This window comes from Chanodichthys erythropterus, chromosome 24, assembly GCF_024489055.1.
Source record: "Chanodichthys erythropterus isolate Z2021 chromosome 24, ASM2448905v1, whole genome shotgun sequence".
Classification (NCBI taxonomy): domain Eukaryota; kingdom Metazoa; phylum Chordata; class Actinopteri; order Cypriniformes; family Xenocyprididae; genus Chanodichthys; species Chanodichthys erythropterus.
Window position 1 is genome coordinate 12688409 of NC_090244.1, and position 22025 is coordinate 12710433.

The 22025-nt window shown below is 35.2% G+C and overlaps 1 protein-coding gene across 1 annotated transcript; it reads left to right on the forward strand.

Moving 5' to 3' along the window:
* The first annotated feature begins 22 nt into the window (after window positions 1-22).
* On the forward strand, window positions 23-18594 carry parvaa (parvin, alpha a). Its single transcript, XM_067379004.1, has 13 exons — window positions 23-265; window positions 7971-8060; window positions 8175-8245; window positions 8331-8433; window positions 8557-8697; window positions 9469-9584; window positions 10862-10920; window positions 13414-13433; window positions 13803-13864; window positions 13942-14010; window positions 16471-16572; window positions 16963-17035; window positions 17694-18594. The coding sequence occupies exons 1-13, from the start codon at window positions 130-132 to the stop codon at window positions 17768-17770; spliced, it is 1119 nt and encodes a 372-aa protein (XP_067235105.1). The 5' UTR covers window positions 23-129; the 3' UTR covers window positions 17771-18594.
* The last annotated feature ends 3431 nt before the right edge of the window (window positions 18595-22025 follow it).

The window sequence follows — 22025 nt, forward strand, 5'->3', positions numbered from 1 at the left end:
GAAGCTCGTTTTAGAAGGCTGGGCAAATAGCTGGAATTCCGTTTCCGTTCCTGTTCCTAGGATTTTACTCACTCCCTCAGCGGGGAAAATCACATCTTATTTACACTTTTCTGACCCTGACTGTTACCGATGGCTTCTTCCCCGCAGAAATCTCCGTCTTCTCCCAAATCGCCAACTCCAAAGTCTCCGTCCTCCAGAAAGAAAGATGACTCATTTCTGGGAAAACTTGGTGGGACTCTGGCCAGGAGAAAAAAGGCGAAAGAAGGTAGCGGTTGAACCTAAAATGCCTATTTTGCAAGAGTAACGTAATGTTTGGCGCGTTTTAAATATTAAACAGCAGTTCTAGTCATGACAGTTTTGCTTGAAAGTAACGTTACACAAGTTAAACCTACTACATAACTTCAGAAGTCTGAATAATTCCCTCCTCCAACGGGATGAGCGTTTGTTAACACTGTCAACACCTCTGTTTCTTGTATATATTTTAAAAACCTTGAAAGAAACGATAACGGGGTGTGTTTAAAGTACTTTGTGCCGCTTTCTAACGAAGTAGCGGACGAATCGCTTTTTTGATTCGGATCTTTTCAATGAATCGCTTTACAAAAGCGCTCTGAAACTGCCCTTGCGCTTCTCTAACTCAGTTGAATCGAATCATTGAATTGAGAACCGTTTCTTTTGAACATGTCTTGCTCGTAGTTGTCCTAAAACCGATGAGTAAATTGATTTGACACATTGGGGCGAAAATTAAGTTATTTTAGAAAGGCAAATAGCAGCATGTTAGAAATAAAAAAAAAAAAGTAAATATGTGTATAATCTTATCTAGATTATGCAACAGAGTATGTCCGCTTGCTGAAGTAAAAATCTAATTTATTTTCTCAATAGGAAATTTAATTATAAACCGTCAAAGACAGACCTATACTGTGAGCTATTAAGTTGTTGATCGATGGTACTGTTTATACCTCTGTTGAAGCCATCAACCCGCAAAACTTATTTTTATTCATGTTTAATAGTGGAATTCCTTGTGAAAAACTACAATACCCATGTTTCTGCAGAGAATCTCCACCAATCAGAGAACCAAGCAAATTTCACCAAAAGAACTGTTTAGTACTTGCCCACTCCCATGAAGCATTGCAAATGGCATTTCCCTACACTGTCGAAATACTAATTTTATATATATATCTGTATACATAATAAACAATTTTATATTTATCCATTGTTTTGTTTTTTTTTTCATTTGTCATTTGCAATGCTTCATGGGATTGTAGTTCTTTCCCTCATTAAAGGGTTAGTTCACCCAGAAATGAAAATAATGTAATTTATTACTCACCCTCATGCCGTTCCACACCCATAAGACCTTTGTTCATCTTCGGAACACAAATTAAGATATTTTTATTGAAATTCGATGGCTCAGTGAGGCCTGCATAGCCAGCAATGACATTTCCTCTCTCAAGATCCATAAAGGTACTAAAAACATATTTAAATCAGTTAATGTGAGTACAGTGATTCAATATTAATATTATAAAGCGACAAGAATATTTTTGGTGTGCCAAAAAAAAACAAAATAACGACTTATGTAGTGATGGCCGATTTCAAAACACTGCTTCATGAAGCTTCGGAGCACAAATGAATCAGTGTATCGAATCATGATTCAGATCGCGTGTCAAACCGCCAAACTGCTGAAATCATGTGACTTTGGTGCGCCGAACAGCAGATTCATTTGTGCTCCGATGCTTCATGAAGCAGTGTTTTGAAATCGGCCATCACTACATAAGTCATTATATTGTTTTTTTTTGGCGCACCAAAAATATTATTGTCGCTTTATAATATTAATATTGAATCACTGTACTCACATGAACTGATTTAAATATGTTTTTAGTACCTTTATGGATCTTGAGAGAGGAAATGTCATTGCTCCCTATGAAGGCTTCACGGAGCCATCGGATTTCATCAAAAATATCTTAGTTCACCCAAAAATGAACTAAATTAACACTTTAAAGCCGTTAAGTACACAGTTTTGTACTTTTGTCTTTTTGTCCGAAATTAAAAAAAAAAAAAAAAAAAAAAAAAAAATCTTTTGCTTTTTTATTGTAATTCACCTCGTATCTGTTTGGTTTGTGGCTTATAACTGTTTAATGAAGCCTTTTTAAAAACCCTTATAGGAAAACTACTTCCTGAACCAAAGACACTGGAAATATTGTTGCACTCTACTGTGCTCACAAATGCATTGGTGTCATAGTAGTTCAGTTAAGATTTTACCAATAGATTTATTAGTGATTTTCTTTGTGCTCCATTTTGGCAAGTAGCATTTTAAAGCATGTACCCTGGAGGCATGAAAACCTTTTAAAGTATTCAACCACACCTGAAAATGACTGAGTCATCGAATCATTCAGACAAAAACTTCTAAACTACACTCTTGAGTAGCAATAATCAGCCTTTTATTAGTCTAGAAATCACACGTTGGCACATTATAAAGTGTTCTAAAGCTCTGTCTTCAGCTAACACCCCAGCTTTGGCAGTGTTTTTCTAACCATGTAAGGTATTCTGCCTGGACGAGGCTTGAGATTGTTATTGTACAGGAATGAGAACGGAGTCATCTCATCCTTGAGACAAGAACAGCTGCGAAACTAGACCGCAATATCCAGTAATAATCCTGACAACTTATGATGATCCACATCCTTAACAAATAAAAATATATTAGTCTTCTTGTCCTCTTATCCAGTAAGTAAATTAGACAGTGTGCCGCTGCCCATTACTTTGGAGTGTTTCTTCTGGGTTTGCACGATTCCCAGAGTGCACTTCTGTAATGATTGCATGGCATCCATCAGCACTTGCAAGGCCGATTGAGAGGAAAAAGCAGCTGAGCCTTCGGATTCTCTGACTGCTTATTTATCTGTCTCTTATTCAACCACATACAGGATGAGAGCTGGATGGGTAATTGATGTATGATTTGATTTGATGAGGTGCATTTTATGATGCAGTGCATTTTATGTTTATTGCTTTAGTTACACAATTGAAAATATGAATTACACAGGATAACTAACTACTACAACTTGAAAGTGCAATATGTAAGATTTTTGCAGTAAAATATCCAAAAACCACTAGGCCAGTGTTATATATTTTGTTCACTTGAGTACTTACAATATCCCAAATGTTTCCAACTATTTGTAAATCGTGAGAAAATTGCAATGTTAACCGGGACGTGTGAGGAGTCGCCTGTCAACTGCGTAGTACCGGCGTTACCCTCGGTTTCCGGTTTTATTTTGTAGAAACCATGGAAACACCAAAGACGCTTTAATATTTACATGTTTTAATAGACAAGGGAACAACTGTTTTGATATATTTATAGACAGAAAACTAATTGTTGTTATATAACTCAACACGTTTAGTTTTATTGTTTAAATCTAATTTTCTTGATTTTTTTTATTTATTTATTTATTTATTTATTTTTTTTTTGCGAGTACCATGCTTTACCATGAGAAAAACACTATTTTGTTAAGTAGCTAACATAGCATAATCAGATGCAGCTTTATTTTTAGTAACAGTAACACAGCATTGTCTCCATCATACAATACGTTTTAAAATTAATTTCATGCCATTTATCAACACAAGTCATCCAATATTTAATATGATATTCTAATACTGATCTATCTTACTGCAGTGTGTAACAGTGTCTCACAGCAGCCGCCGAGCGAACGCTCAGAGTAACGTTATAACATCATTTTCAACACACTCAAATGTATCTAATATGATAAACAGAGCTGTGTTACCTCATACTCATGACCGGAAAAGCAGAAGCTGCGCCGGCGACTGTGTCATAATAAAAGTTCAGCTGAGGCGTGTGTTGCGCAATCGCTCCTCGTTCAGCTCCCACAACACTCGGTCCCGCTCTGCTTCATACTACAGTAACGTTAATAATCGCATCCATGAACATGATTTCTTCCCGACTCCTATCCCGATTGTTTCCACCGGCTGTGATGTGAAGACCACATGTCCCAAGATTCCGCTCTCAAACTTGTCGTCATCAAGCTACGCCTTTGTTTTGAATAGGCCTCTAGCGACCTATAGAGGACAAAAATCTTACATACTGCACCTTTAAATGGGTTTGTGAAAAATTTTTTAACATTATTTAGTCACCTACATGTCACTCCAAACCTATAAGCTCTTACTTTTTTCTGTGTATTTTTTTTTTTTTTTTACTAAATTTTCTTTCAATATACCAGTTTAAGCTTCAAAAAGTACAAAAAAGCACCATAACATGAGAAATGATCTGGTGGAAGTCTATTCAATGACTGATATTTCTTTAGAAATTGTGGTGCTCATTGTTAAACATCCATCCAGTCACCCATGTTAACATCAGTGCTCACCATAATACAAGATACATGACATCTTTGTCGTACCGTTGGATTGTATGCACCCCCGCAATCGGCGAGAAGAAGCAGCAGGAGAGCAGCTGTGCGTGAGGTCGAGAGGGTGTTGATTAATAGGATATCATCCTCCATGGGAGGCCTCTGGAATCCAGCACAGGATGTTCGCATCCCCATAATCAGCGCTGTAGACAGTGATGCATGCTGGGTTGCTGTAGGAGCAAAGTGCGGGAGTTGAAGATGTTGAGAATGTCTACATTTTCCTAAAGTCTTATAAATGTATGATGCGATTAATTCAAAATCCTTAACGCGTTCAAATAATTTAACTCAAATAAATTACTGAAGCATGCAAAATTGCTTCATTACCATAATTTACGTCACACATTTAGATGATCTTTGGGAGTCGGGAGTTTATCACACTGCGCTAGTACCTGTAACCCTAGTAGGTGGAAATTTCTATTCTTAACCCCTTAACCCAATTTCGCTACTCTGTTTGTGATCATCAGATCATTTTATATCATTTGGTTACTGGGTGTCATTTTGGAGTCTCCAAAGGGCTTTTCACACTTGAAATAGTTAACCCTGGGTCACTCTAAGCCCTGGGTAAACGAGATCCTGGGTTAACTTTATTCACGTTTCACACTGCTCATATTATACCCGGGGTTAAAGGGATAGTTCACCCAAAAATGAAAATTTGATGTTTATCTGCTTCCCCCCCAGGGCATCCAAGATGTAGATGACTTTTTTTTCTTCAGTCGAACGCAAATTATGATTTTTAACTGCAACCGCTGCCGTCTGTCAGTCAAATAATAGCAGTAGATGGGAACTTCAACTATAACAGTAAATAAAACTTGCTTAGACAAATCAAAATTAAAACCTGCGGCTCGTGACGACACATTAATGTCCTAAGACACGAAACGATCGGTTTGTGCGAGAAACCGAACATTATTTATATAATTTTTTACCTCTAATACACCACTATGTCCAACTTCGTTCAGCTTCCTGTTAGTGAGGTCAAAAAACGCGTTCTGTTGACGGAAGTGATGTCTCGCCCATATACTTCAATGAGCGCGAGACATCACTTCCGTTGTCAGAGCGCGATCAGACCTCACTAACCGGAAGTTGAACGAAGTTGGACATAGTGGTGTATTAGAGGTAAAAAATTATATAAACACTGTTCGGTTTCTCGCACAAACCGATCGTTTCGTGTCTTAGGACATTAATGTGTCGTCACGAGCCGCAGGGTTTATTTTGGATTTGTCTATGGAAGTTTTTTCGACTCTTATTGTTCAAGTTCCCAATCACTGCTATTAATTGACTGACAGACGGCAGCGGTTGCAGTTAAAAATCATAATTTGCGTTCGACTGAAGAAAAAAAAGTAATCTACATCTTGGATGCACTGGGGGTAAGCAGATAAACCTCAAATTTTCATTTTTGGGTGAACTATCCCTTTAACAGTTAATCCTGGGTATTCATAAACTGCTGTTTCACATTGCACATTCCTAAACCCTGGGTTAAAGTCCTTATTTGCATATGTGTGATGTCAATGTTTCTTACTGGACAAATGCAGCACACAACCCGTTTACATAAAGGCTCTAGAATTCCGTGCCCTCATTGGTGACTGTAATATCAAGTCTTTTCTAATTTAACTTTTCGAACTATAAAGATAAGAATGACGGTCTCCTCTTCTCTCCAATTGTTGCATTTTCCATTGCCGTTTGACATTTTTTCCTATCATACGTAGAAACCACTGTTTATATACATTGCGTTGTGTTTTCATGACTGCCCAATGCATGTAAATATAAGGCACGCGATTGGTTGTCGGTTGCTAAGCTAGTTGTAACATTAGGGGCCATTCACACAGAACGCGTTTTTCTATTCCAATGCGCTACTTTCCCATTGTTTTTCTATGTAAGCACGCGCTTGACGGACGTGCATGACCGTTACGCTCGCGTCTCGCGTTTTTTGCAGCGCCTCTCACATGAGCGCCGCGTTTTTAAGACGCCGTGTCAAGTTAAAAGAATTTAAACTTTTACATGCAGCGCCGCTCATCAATGTCAGTTCCAAAACAGTGGACCAATCAGAAGAACTCGGAGGCGGGGCAAGCGTTGCGAGCTTCTGTTTACAGTAGCAAGTTGGCATGACAACTGTTTTATATGACGGCAACATGGCGGAGGGGGCGCTCATTATTATCTTATTTTCTTTTTTTCCATGTCAAAACTTGTATCTGTCAATTCTGCTGTTTGCCTATTTCTATTATTTCCGTTATTGTCGTTATTGCCTCACGTCTCAAAAGCGCGTCTCGAGACCCTCGCGTTCTGCGCTTTTTTAAAAAACACTCCTGAGCGCCGCGTCTCGCGTTTTTAGACGCAAAGACGCGTTCTGTGTGAACGGCCCCTAATACTGCATCGTTTCATGCTGAACAAGTTTGCTACCGCAATACGCAATACTGCTCCGGAGCAGGGTTTCTTAACCCTGGGTAAAAAGCGGTGCTAACCCTGCATCTAAATTACAAGTGTGAAAAGCTCAGAGGTTAAAAGCTGCGTTTAGAGCGACAATAACCCAGGATTAAGCGCAGTGTGAAAAAGCCCTCAAGTGTCCTTTTTTTGGAAAGACCGATAAATTTACTTTGAAAAAAACTTACAGAAAATACAGTTTTGTGAATTATCCTTCAATCTGATTGTTTACTTTGCTGGATATAGCAAATGATGACAAAATAAACGCGTTAAATAAGATAAATGATGAATTATTAATTTCACGATAAGTATGCGATTAATCGCGATTAATCACACTAAAGAGTGATTAATCGCGATTAAAAATGTTAATCTAATCTAGATTTTTTACATTTTTATCAGGAAAATGAGCTGTGATGATAGTGTTGTGGGTGGTTGCCAGGGTGTTGCTAAGCGGTAACTAAGGTGTTTTTGGTCAGTGCTAGGTGGTTGCTTACTAAAAAATTATCCTGATGTCTCTGGTGGCTAAATATTATTGTTCATTGCATAAACAATAATATTTAATTATTTAATACTTTGTTTATTATTTAATTCATATTTTATTTAATATTTAATTTTAAAAGTTTAATATTTACTATAATGAATATAATATACATTACCCTTCAAATATTTAGGGTCGGTAAGTTTTTTTTTTTTTTTTTTTTTTTTTTTTTTTCAAATTATAATTAAACAGTAATATTCTGAAATATTATTACAATTTGAAATACATTTTTAAATTTGAATATAATTCAAAATGTTTTTATTCCTGTGACGGAAAGCTGAATTTTCAGCATCAATACTCCAGTCTCCAGTGTCGCATGATCCTTCAGAAATCATTTTAATATGCTGATTTGCTGCTCGAAAAACATTTCTTATTATTATCAATGTTGAAAACAGCTGTGCTGCTTAATATTGTTTTTATATAGAAAGAATGGAAAGTTCAGAATAGAATAGAAAATTAAAAAAACAACATTTATTTGAAATGGAAATCTTTTGATACATTATATAACAGCAGTAACACAAGCAATAAATCAACCAATTTCTTTTCTTTCTTTTTGGCCACTGTATTCAGAAATAATTTGTTACCTCTCACCCGATGTGTCCTGTATCCTATAGTATCGGAGCTGCAGGAAGAGGGGATGAACGCCATTAATCTCCCCCTGAGTCCCACACCTTTTGAGCTTCATCCTGAGGACATCATGCTAGGTACTGAACCCGTAGCCTGATTATTCAATTGATGCTCTTTCAGGTTAATAATAAGCCCTTACACCTTCCTCTCATCTTTTTTCCCCACTTCCTGTCTGTCTCTTTCTCTCACAGAGGAAAATGAAGTCCGCACTATGGTGGACCCAAACTCGAAAAATGACAGAAAACTCCAGGAACTGATGAAGGTTTGTATTTAAAGGCAAAATGTCACCATTTTATTGACACTCGTGTCATTCCAAACCCGTACACACATGATTATGCCTAAATTAGGTGCTCATCGACTGGATCAACGATGTTCTGGTTGGGGAAAGGATCATTGTGAAGGACCTGGCTGAAGATCTCTATGATGGACAGGTTCTCCAGAAGCTCTTTGGTACAAAATTTTACAATATGGCTTCTTCTGATTGGTTAGAAAGAGTTGACTAAACAACCAAGCAAATTCTACCTGGACTCCTTGAGATCTTCTCAAATTCTTCCTTGTGTTTCTGTCCTCTAGAAAAGCTTGAAGGTGAGAAGCTGAATGTTGCAGAGGTGACCCAATCTGAGATTGCCCAGAAGCAGAAGCTGCAGACAGTTCTGGAGAGAATCAACGACGCGCTGAAGGTCTCCACCAGGAGCATCAAGTGGAACGTCGACTGTAGGTCCCTAGAGCTTCAACATGATTTGTTCAAATGATCCTAAATAAGACAAGACAAGCGTTATGTGATGTTAAATATGGACCTGTCGTAAAGTGTCCACTTAGACATGCTGTGGTGCACAAAATGGCTTTACAACAAAGTCTGTTTAAAGCGCTATTGATGGGTGTTTCTCATAGCTTTGAGTTTCAAAGGCTTGGAAAACACTTTAGGTGATGTAACGGTGTCTTTTAGTGGATTTCAATCACTCTGCTTATGTGGAAGAGACACTAAAGAGATTGCAGGTCATTTTATGAGGCAGAAAGATTTATGCGTTATTGATTTTCGTATTAAATGGAGGCCAACATCAATCTTGTGTCCTTAAGTAACAATTCACAGATCTGAAGCTGCTACTTAGCTGGTTTCATGCCAATACTGGTTTTAATCCACTCAAATGAAACCAGGGGATGTTTAAAGTTGGCATGAAATGGAAGTTGTGATAGAAATGTCTTCTCTATTGTAATATATATCCAAGTGAAATGGCTAAAATATAGTAAAAATGTATGATTTTGTCCATTGGAATTGGTTGGATGGTTGTTGTGGTTTGCTATTGGTCGATCTCATGTGAATGACAGGATGAATTTATTAAAGATTACAAGGGCACACAAAATTTAAGAAAATGATGTGCACGGATAAATAATTTCTAATAAACACTACAATATTCCATAAAAAATAAGAATTATCGGATGTTTTCATGGTGACTTTTTTCTTTTTTTTTTTACACCATTTGCTAGCGGTTCACGCTAAGAGCATTGTGGCCATCCTTCACCTGCTGGTGGCGCTTTCACAGCACTTCAGAGCCCCCATTCGCCTCCCTGACCATGTGTCAATTCAGGTGGTTGTGGTCCAGGTATGTAGACTCTGTGATGCTAACTGCTAATAAATCTTTGTTGTCGCGATGCTAAAAGTAGACTGTTTTGTTTGCATTTAAAACACTCTGATAAACCAAATTCTTCTCACAAATCTCCAGAAAATCAAATAAAAGGTCAATTTTGTTATTTTTGACCTACAAGTTTTTGTCAATATGTAGAAAAGAAAGCAAGTCAGAAGAGAAAATGTAGATAAAAAGCTAATTAGCGTTACTTTTATCTGTATTTTTTCTTGAATTCTTTTGATATTAGAGTTTGGTTCCAAAACGCAATAACTCCATTTTGATTAATTTGAGTAAAAAGGTGTTTTCTTTACCAAAATTGTGGCAAGATAAAAACCACTATTTTCTGTTTCAAACTTTCTATATTCAAAATCTACATTATGATTTTAAAAAGTTTATTATAAAAACGTGATATTTTTTTTCCCAAAATGCAATAAATCCATGACACTTTTTTTTTTCAAAATACAATCAATCCATCAATATAAAAGTTATTTTTCAAATTGAAAATACACAACAAAGTAAGTTGATTCACATATATAACAGAGTCTAAAATTTGGCAATATTTATCTTATATACAGACATTTTACTAAAAATAGGCCACATTCAGCCGTCGCTCCCAAAATGAAATTAACGGGTCATGTTAATGTTATAAATCATTTGTCATTACCGATTAACGAGTATCTGGCGCCACCGCACGGTTAAATAAACGCATTTGCCAAATACATTGGTATTAAAAAACGTTTTTTAAAAAAGCCTTTAATGTTTACATTGAGTGGAATGGTGCGATGTGATTGGTTGAGCGGATATATCGCGTTCTGCAGAAAAAGGAGACTGGCGTTTGTCGCGTTTTGGAACGAAAGGGAGAAAACATGACAGAATAACATGACGGATATCGCATTTTGCACAAAATTAATAAATGACTTTTCAATACCGACCAGATACTATACTGATTTTGGCAGAAACTCAATTTTTCTGAAAATGGCGTTTATCGCGTTTTGGAACCAAACTCTTCTTTTCTTCAATGTTGAATCAATACTTGTGATTATAGTCAGCATGTTCTTGCAATCGTTTGATACCGAGTCAAATATGGATAGTTATAGTCAATTATCCTCAATATGGAAAACTAATTAGCCTCAGTAACTAATGCTAGCTTGCTGATGTTGATGCTGTCATTTAAATTTTTTAATTTTTCTGTATTTTGATATCAAACATGACTCTTGTTAACATCCAATCTGTTCCTTTTTCCTTTCTCTTAGAAACGAGAGGGCATTCTCCAATCCCGTCAGGTTATGGAGGAGATAACTGGCAACACAGAGTACGTCAATTCTGCATCCTTAATTTCCAAATGTCACCCCCATGTGTTCATAAATGTGCCAATATCAGGGTTTAATGATCTTTTGCACCTTTCATATGTTTCAATCATTGTGCAGTAGATTACTGATTACAAGATGGCGTCTGGATTAGCTATTACACTGGTTTGTCAGCCTTTGTGTGGAAACACACACACACACACACACACACACACACACACACACACACACACACATATGTGCACAGCTGACTGTAAAGCGGTCCAGCAGGCACCTGGCAGCTGGGGAGATAAGTGTGTGTTTTTGCACGTGTATGTGTGTGTTTGAGGAATACTTCCTGAGGCTGTTATCACACACACAGTAGCTGCTGCTGCCCAGGCTGATGGCTGGCAGGAGTGATTAGAGAGTGAGGAGGAGGGGGCCTCATGGGGAGAAAGCTCTGTCCAGGGTTGTCCCAGACTTGCCTGATCAATTTGATCACCCTTCCACACACCCAAATAGCAGATGACTTTTTTTGCCTGGCTTTCAGTGACCGTAGCATTACGAAAGATAAATTACCTCCCGTGCTGTACAGGAGCTGAATAAAATGCATAACTTGCAAAAATGCGCTGATATTAAAATTCTTGCCGATAACGACAAGACCATTTTTTTTTCCTGTTATGACCTATGCCCAACAAATGTTCGATAGTAATCAATCTAAACTAAAATCAATCATTTTAAATGCTACAAAGCATCACTACATTATAATGTACAGGATGAAAAATAGATATTCATTTTAATGTTGGCTAAAGATTTCATTAAACTGTTATTAAATCAGTGTTTTTAAAGATTAACTTTAAATGGGTATTTAATGATTGCTAAGAGAAAATGAGTATAAATATTTAAATATCCAATGTCAGTCTATATACAGTACAGTCCAAAAGTTTGGAACCACTAAGATTTTTAATGTTTTTAAAAGAAGTTTCATCTGCTCACCAAGGCTACATTTATTTAATTAAAAATACAGTAAAAACAGTAATATTGTGAAATATTATTACAATTTAAAATAACCGTTTTCTATTTTAATATATTTCACAAAGTAATTTATTCCTGTGATGCAAAGCTGAATTTTCAGCATCGTTACTCCAGTCTTCAGTGTCACATGATCCTTCAGAAATCATTCTAATATGCTGATCTGCTGCTCAAGAAACATTTAATGTGTACAATTGTACAAAATATTTGTGTACAATATTTTTTTTTCAGAGTTATTTGATGAATAGAAAGTTCAAAAGAACAGTGTTTATCTGAAATCTAATCTTTTGTAACATTATAAATGTCTTTACTGTCTTTTTGATTGATTTAATGCATCCTTGCTGAATAAAAGTATTAATTTCTTTAATTTCTTTTCAAAAAAATAAAAATAAAAATTCTTACTGACCCAAAACTTTTGAACGGTAGTGTATAATGCTACAGAAGCTTTGTATTTCAGATAAATGCTGTTCTTTTGAACTTTCTATTCAGCAAGGAATCCTGAAAAAAAAAAAGTACACAACTGTTTTCAACATTGAAAATAATCATAAATGTTTCTTGAGCAGCAAATCAGCATATTAGAATGATTTCTGAAGGATCATGTGACACTGAAGACTGGAGTAATGATGCTGAAAATTCAGCTTTGCATCACAGGAATAAATTACTTTGTCAAATATATTTAAATAGTACACAGTTATTTTAAATTGTAATAATATTTCACAATATTACTGTTTTTACTGTATTTTTAATTAAATAAATGTAGCCTTGGTGAGCAGACGAAACTTCTTTTAAAAACATTAAAAATCTTAGTGGTTCCAAACTTTTGGACTGTACTGATATATATAATATATATATATATATATATATATATATATATATATATATATATATATATATATATATATATATATATATATATATATATATATATATATATATATATATATATATATATATATGTATATATATATGTATATATATATATATATATATGTATATATATATATGTATATATATATATATATATGTATATATATGTATATATATATATATATATGTATATATATGTATATATGTATATATATGTATATATATGTATATATATGTATATATGTATATATATGTATATATATATGTATATATATATATATGTATATATATATATATATATATATATAATATATATATATATATGTTAAGATATTTGTTGATATATATGTTAAGAAAATGTTAAGAATTTTAACAAAATAAGGGAGATAATACAAAATGCATGTTATTTTTTCTTTAGTACTGTCCTGAGTAAGATATTTTACATAAAAGATGTTTACATATAATCCACAAGACAAAAAAAAAATAGCTGAATTTATTAAAATTATTGCTAAGTAGCTGGAATTATTATATGATGATTTTCTAACCACATGCTTATATATGTTGACACCAAAGTTCAGTCATAAATTAATAGTTAAATTAATAATTCTGTATGTTCACAGGGCATTATCTGGCAGGCATGGTAAGTTTTATCATTTAGATCTTATATACATTACTGTTCAAAAGTTTGGGGTCAGTAAGATAAAAAAAATAATAATTGATAATCAGATAATCAGCATATAAGAATGATTTCTGAAGGATCATGTGACACTGAAGACTGGAGTAATGATGCTGAAAATTCAGCTTTGCATCACAATTACATTTTAAAATACATTCATATAGAATACAGTTATTTTAAATTGTAATAATGACTAATTTTTGATAAATAAATGCAGCCTTGGTGAGTTTAAGAGACTTATGAGAGAAACATAAGAAAATCTTACCAACCCAGAACTTTTGAATGATAGTTTAAAAGTTGTTTTCTAATACTTGGATGTATTCTTCTATGCAGAACGTGATGCTTTTGATACCTTGTTTGATCATGCTCCTGACAAGCTGAATGTAGTGAAGAAGGTATTAAAAAAGCACAAATAATAGCCGAATTGACATCCTAAGACAAGGCTGACCACACATGCATCTGTTTTCCACAGACTCTAATCACTTTCGTCAATAAACATCTGAATAAACTGAACTTGGAGGTTGCTGAACTGGATACACAGGTAACTAACACAAGGATCAACACAATAAATATACTGTGACTGTGGGAAATTAAAGCGCTGAGCCATGAGAAATAATCCGTTACAGTGATTTTATAAAATGGTAGCAGCAACAACATGATGAAAGGGTATTTGTTCAATAAATTAAGTGAAATTACATCATTTATTCCTGTTCATGTCACATACCACAGTCTGTTTGGCTGTGCCAGTCGATCTTTTACATGGAATTACAATGGGAATTGAAGCATTCAATCTTCAAAACGGACACAAAAGCATCATAAAAATAGAATTTAAAGTAGCTCATTTTATTTGTACTCTAAGTTGTCTGAACCCATATGATTGCTTTTTGTCAGAAATATTCTGGAATTTAAGTCGTTATTCTTCACTGTATAAAGTAGTTCATTAGCTTATCTGTAGGCTGTTTACAGTTGCCAAATATTAATCAACTAATAACATTAATTTTACAACATTAGATGTAACATAAAACACTGATGTACATAACTCATTAGAAAAAACTAAGAAGAAACAGTTATTTCAACAAATGCATCAAATCATGTAGGGAGTTCTGGGAATGTCAATTTCCTTTTTTTTTTTTTTACTGTAAATTATACAATAACTTGGTTTTTTTTCACTCCCAAAAACTGTAAATTTAATGGTATTTTACTGTGAAATTACATTAAATGTACGGTTAGATCTATTACAGTTATTTACCATATACAGTAAGGAAACTTTTAGCTAACCAATTAAGTTTTTCACCGTTGCACTTTTACAGTCTTTTACCGTTAAAATCATGATCATTTTTTACAGTGAAGCTTTCAATCTTCAAAACAGACCCATAAAAAATTTTTTTTAAAGGTGCCGTAGAATCAAAAATTGAATTTATCTTGGCATAGTTGAATAACAAGAGTTCAGTACATGGAAAAGACATTGCTCCCCATTGCTCCCGCCTTCTCATATAAATCTCATTTGTTTAAAAGACTTCCAGAAAACACACGGATCTCAACATAACACGACTGTTACGTAACAGTCGGGATCATTAATATGTACGCCCCCAATATTTGCATATGCCAGCCCATGTTCAAGGCATTAGACAAGGAAAGGCAGTATTAACGTCTGGATCTGTGCACAGACAAGGTAAGCCAGCAAGAACAACAGCGAAAAATGGCAGATGGAGCAATAATAACTGACATGACCCATGATAGCATGATATTTTTAGTGATATTTGTAAATTGTCTTTCTAAATGTTTCGCTAATGTACTGTTAAATGTGGTTAAATTTACCATCGTTTCTTACTGTATTAACGGAGACAAGAGCCGTCGCTATTTTCATTTTTAAACACTTAAACACTAATTCATAAACACATCTTCATTCTTTATAAATCTCTCCAACAGTGTAGCATTAGCCGTTAGCCACAGAGCATAGCCTCAAACTCATTCAGAATCAAACGTAAACATCAAAATAAATACTTTACTCACATAATTCGAAGCATGCATACAGTATGCATGACGAACATCTTGTAAAGATCCATTTGAGGGTTATATTAGCTGTGTGAACTTTGTAAATGCACTGTAATATAGTCGAGAGCTCGTGTGGCAGGGAGCAGGCGAATTAAAGGGGCGGCGCGCTGCCAAAATCGGTGTATAGTTAATGATGCCCCAATTAGGCAGTTAAAAAAATTTATTAAAAAAAATCTATGGGGTATTTTGAGCTGAAACTTCAGACACATTCAAGAGACACCTTAGACTTATATTACATCTTGTGAAAAAGCATTCTTGGGCACCTTTAAAATATCTCATTCGATTTGTACTCTGTATTTCAAGTTTTCTGAGCCCATTTGCGAAATTTTCTGGAATTTAATTCGCTATTCTTCACTAAATAAAGTAGTTTATTAGTTTATCTGTAGACGGTTGCCAAATATTAATCAACTAATAAGTTGCTAAATGTTAATATAAAATTCAATCATTTTCATAAGTGTGTGTATACACAATTCAAAGGTTTGGGGACAGTAAGATTTATTTTTTTAAGTTATTATTTTTTTTTTTTGTTTGTTTTTGAATAAAGTCTCTTATGCTCACCCAGGCTGCATTTATTAAATTTAAAAATACAGTTAGAACAGTAAAATTATGAAATATTATTACAATTTAAAATAACTTTTCTTTTTTCATATAGTTTAAAATGTAATTTATTGTTGTGATGCAACACTAAATTTTCAGCTGCTCAAGAAACTATTATTATTATTATTATTATTATCATCAGTGTTGAAAACAGTTGCGCTGCTTAATGTTTTTGTGGAAACTGATACTTATTTCCAGGATTCTTTGATGAATATAAATTGATTCACTGTCACTTTTGATTCATTTAATTCATCCTTGCTGAATAAAAGTATTATTTTATGTAAATTTGCATTTCTCGATTCGCCGTGTTCGACAGGATTGAGTTATTCTGACTGAGATGTGTTTGTAGTTTGCAGATGGTGTGTACCTGGTCCTGCTGATGGGACTTCTGGAAGGATACTTCGTCCCCCTCTACAACTTCTTCCTGACCCCTGAGAATTTTGACCAAAAGGTATAAATTATGAGTGCATCTGCGGTTAGCGTGCTTCAGTGTGGAAAGCCATCCTGGTGCGCTGTGTTGAGTGTCATTGAGAGGGGGTGGTGTTGACAGTCAGCCCAAAGTACAGGCTGCTCACCTGGGTCACATCCAGCAGGCCCAGCTCGTGCCAAATGGGCATGTCGCACCAGGATGCATCTGTAATCTGCCTCTGCACAGGAAACGGATAAGTGGTGTGATGTGTGGCTCCCTTTTAATATCCAGTGCTTGTGTGTGGATTTCAGAGATAACTGCTTTAGGTCCTTCTACAATCCAGTTTCGGGAAATCACCTTTTTTAACGCGTACCCCATTTTGTAGTTGTACTTCAAGGTGTCAAAATATGGTTGTTACTTTTTTATCCGCAGGTTCATAATGTGTCTTTCTCCTTTGAGCTGATGCAGGACGGTGGCCTGGAGAGGCCCAAACCCAGGCCTGAGGGTAATTATGCCTTTGTTTTCTACAAATCCTATCATTGTAATTGTGTGGCTGACAGGCTATTTTAAAAAGATTTGTCTTGTCAGAGCTGTACTTTGCTACTGATGTGTTCCCAATTCTCAAATGTCGCTCTTTTAACCTGAAAGTTCATTTCTTAAATGCCTCCCATATGGAAGTTTCAGAGATAATTGAAAAGTTACATTAAAAATCCATGTTGTTTATAAGTTATAATTAATAACTAACCTTCTTATAAGAGCTAGTTTGACAAATCAGCAGTTCACAATAATATAAACCTACTAAGATTATACATGCTACACAAATACCACAATTATACAGCTGTTTTTATACTACTATTAATTTATAATGAACGAAAGCATTTATACGGTGTACGTTTTGTTGTGTTTGTGTGTGTGTGTGAATGATTTTCAGGTTAAATGTGTGTTTTAGGTTTGTTAGTGTTGTTTGCATTATGCCATTCAGAGTCCTTGAAGAGTCAGGTACATTATTTAACATTGCAAAAAACCACTTAACGCTTTAAATCAATTCAAACAAGTACTGGAACTGAAGAAACTATGCACTGGAGTTCAGAGCGAGATATTGTAATAATTGTAACTACATAAAAGCTTTTGTTCTCAAATTTCGTTCCTCTCTTTTATTCCAGACATTGTGAATTGTGACCTAAAATCGACACTTCGAGTTCTTTACAACCTTTTCACCAGGTACAGACACGTGGAATGAGTCGAAATGGGAAACGCGTCAATGTGATCGCAGTTTTTATGAGGCTGACAGACAAAATGTGCTGTTAATTATTGTGGAGTATTGTATAATACCCCTATATGACTAATAATTGTGTCTTAAGTATTTTTTTCTTGTCATCTAGATGGATGTAAAAACACTAAAGAAAATAACACTATGCATATCAATGTTTTTTAATGAAAGCATTCCATTCCTCAGATGATGCATTGAAGTTTAGCATAACTTCGGCTTTTATTTGTGGAAATGCAATTAGCGGTTTAATCTGTTTGGAATGTATTCATTCTAAAGTGCCTAAACAGACGTATGAGAGAAAATATCCAGCATGCACTACACATTATATCACATAAAACACTATATTATCTTAACTCACAGCATTTGCTTATATTTCCAAGTGGGTGTATGGCCAAATAATTTTGTAAATGTTGTAATGAATGACTTAATTTGTCATGATTTCTGTGCTAATGTTTTTATATCAGTCCACTTGCATAGTCTATCTGCATCAACCAAAAAAAAAAAACGTTCCTATGCTGTTGCCACACAAATTTGGCTCAATTTGTAATTTTGAGGACTTACAGCAATTAATTTATTTTCTTACATCTTAAAACATGGTGTCTTGGATCATTATTGGGCAAAATTTGTATTTAAAATGAAATGGAAGCTACAAGAAAAGACTTTTTTTTTTTTTTTTATACCTTGTTTGATTGATATCACTCCAGTATCACCATTTCTGAAAAACTCAATGTTCATGTTTTATCTGCACCTGAAAAATGTTACAAAATCTACATTAAACGTGGATGAATCATCTACCCCATTGTGATTGTCAGATTTTATCTTTCCATTCCATTTCCTCCTGCTACCGAGCCAAAAACTGCATTCTTGAGTGCTGTACTTTAAGCCGTCTTGATAGACTCGGTTCACTTCACTCACTGGAACAGATGCTTACGCCATTCAAAATACCGCAGGGATGACCAGCAGACATGGGCCCTCTTTGTCCTTATGTAAGTGGAAGGCTGTTTGGGGGTAATTTACTTCCATTCAAAACCATCCACCTCCACATGGGAACCGGTGCTTGAATAAAAACGCTTTAATATTCTTATTGGATTCTTTCAAAATGGCTGCAAATCACAATGATGGTCTAATTTGATCTGGGCAGACTCCATATGCCACAGTCCTTGAGCACTGTAGTTTGTTTTATGCTTTACAACCACCAATAAATATAAACATTCTAATATGGAACATCTTGAATTGAGTCACTATCTGAACAATACTGATGGTCAAATGGATGGATTTTTCAAGCCTCTTGTATAGAACTAGTTTCATTCCTCTAGCCAGAAAATGGCTTTTCTACCTGAAGCTTTGAAATTCTTATGCCTGGTTTGCTTTAGAAAATATCAAATCTTTATGTATAGTTAGATTTTGCATTTCCTTAGGAAAATACGAGTGGTGCTTGTCCAGCACGACTTGCCACAGCAATTCTACACTGTAAAAAATGACCGTGATTTTAACAGTAAAAGACTGTAAAAATGCTGCAGTGAAAAACTGTCAATTGGTTTACAGAAAGTTTCCGTACTATATACGGTGAATAACTGTAATAGATCTAACGGTACATTTAATATAATTTTACGGTAAAATACCATTAAATTCACAGTTTTTGGAAGTGAAAAATAACAATTCATTGTAAAATTTACAGGGAAAAAACGTAAATTGACATTCCCACAATTCCCTGCGTGACACTTCACATTTATAAACTCTGTTTCTTCTTAGTTTTTCTCATTTTGTTCTAATCAGTTATGTACATTAGGGTTTTATGTTACATCTAATGTTGTTAAATTAATGTTTATTGCATTTTTAAAATTTCATGCATGTTACCATGATGGTGTTTAGTGTGTGTGTGAATGACACTGTGTGAACCTTCTATATGTTAGTGTTGTCCTTCTCAGCTTGTGGAAAAGCTGCTTGTGATGAACTTTGATTCATCATGTGACTCTTATCACCACTGTGTTTGGTGACTGTCAGTGTATTATAAAGGTATAAAACAGATATCATTAGGTTGGTAAATTAACATTATATCAGTTAATGAAATACGTTATTTTACTGTAAATTTAACAGATTTTTTTTACGGTAAAGTTCTGGCAACCACAGCTGCCGTTTTTTTACCGTAAATTTTACTGGGATTTTTTTTTTACAGTGTAGGGTGTTTCTGTGCTGTTGCTAGTGGTCTTCTAATGGACAAAATCAAGAGAACCCAGCCAAGTATGATATTCTGGCCCTCTGAAAGTTATATATGGTCCCCCAGTCAAATGTGTGATCACTTAGAAAAGTCCATTGTCAACTGTTGTTAGTGTAGTGTTGGTCAATGTGGTGAATTTGCGTGGAAAACCTGATGTGAAATTTGCATTGGAAATTCCTATTGAAATGACTGGATTTTAACATGAAATCTGCTAAGCATCTGCAGCCTTAATATTACACTTCTCTTAAACAAACCTTGTGGTATGAGGTATAATTTACACCAATCAGGCAAAACATTATGACCACCTTCCTTATATCATGTTGTATCCCCCTTTTGCTGCCAAAACACCTCCTTCCATTGCTCCATGGTCCAGTTCTGATGCTCACATGTTGGCGCTTTCGGCAGTGGACAGGGGTCAGCATGGGCACCCTGACTGATCTGCGTCCATGCAGCCCCATATGAAACAAACTGTGATGCACTGTGTATCCTGACACCTTTTTATCATTAACTTCTTGAGCAATTTGAGCTACAGTAGCTCGTCTGTTGGAGCCAGCCTTCGCTCCCCACATGCATCAATGAGCCTTGGCCACCACTGTTCCTTCCTTGGACCACTTTTGATAGATACTGACCACTGCAGACCAGGAACACCCCACAAGAGCTGCAGTTTTGGAGATGCTCTGACCCAGTCGTCTATAGCATCACAATTTGGCCCTTGTGAAACTCGCTCAAATCCTTATACGCTTGCCCAGTTTTCCTGCTTCTAACACATCAACTTTGAGGACAAAACGTTCAAAACGGGTGCCGTGATGAAGAGATAATTGTGTCAGTGGTCATAATGTCATGTCTGTAGCACAAAGGGAAACTTGTTACAATACATTTCCTTTGTTTTAAAATTGTCTTCCATAATGAAGATACAACATATATAATAATATGATCCACTATACGTAGCTCTGTTTGTTTTAAATGTACGAAAAGAACATTACAAATAAAACATATTATATAACAGATTATGCAATTTTCACATATTTTGACTTACAAAAGCATGTGATTAGTGTAGTCTAAGGGGGAAATTACAAAAAGGACACCTGGGTAATTGACTGACCTGTGCATAATGTCCTGAATTGCAGTGCTGCCTCCATTAGGTTTCAATTATTTTGATCTTTGTAACATTTGTTCTCTCTCTCGCTCTCTTAAATGCCTCTCTCTCCATCTTTCTTTTTTTTCTTTTTTTTTTGTTCTGATGGTTCGGACCCTTGTATGGACTTTCAAAGTTACACTGGCCTGAAATTCAACAGAACATCAAAGGTAGAAGGGCATTCATCCTGAACATCAAACATGCCTCTGAGGGCTCCATTTATAAAACATTTACAGGAAAGCCATGACCTCCAATCTGCTAAAGAGCATTTATAGTCGTTAGTTGATTCATACAGACATTCATACATCACATCTGAATGTTGTATCTAAGAACAATTAATGATATATTTATTATGTGCTCCTTCCTCTGTGATTATGATTCTCGGAAAGAGAGGCGCGCAACATCTTCCTCACCGTTTCCTTTTCATGTCATTCACTGCGTCCCTATAGAATGTGGGAACAACATTCTGCTAATGGCAGGCCTGGGCACGCTGGCTTGCTCTCACGGGGTAACAGTAACAACTTAACAAGCTGCTTCATTGCTTGTTCTCCAGATCCAATTATATGACCATTTAATTACACCCCTTCATTTTGCTCCTGTTCGCTCCTCCTGTAAAAGCACATATTGATTTTCAAGGATTTTATATGTTTACCCTTTTTGTTCGCTGTTTCTGTGAAGTGTGTTTGCTCTATGTATGTTTAAAGTGCCCCTATTATAGCTTTTTTAAGGTTCCTCCTAATATTGTTTTGGCAGTCTCCTACAACAGGTTTACATGCATGCAAGGTCAAAAAAACACTTTCGTTTTCTCATAATATACATTTTATTTCACCTCAGTTCTCAATGTTTTGTAAACGATTTGTTAGAAGCAGTTC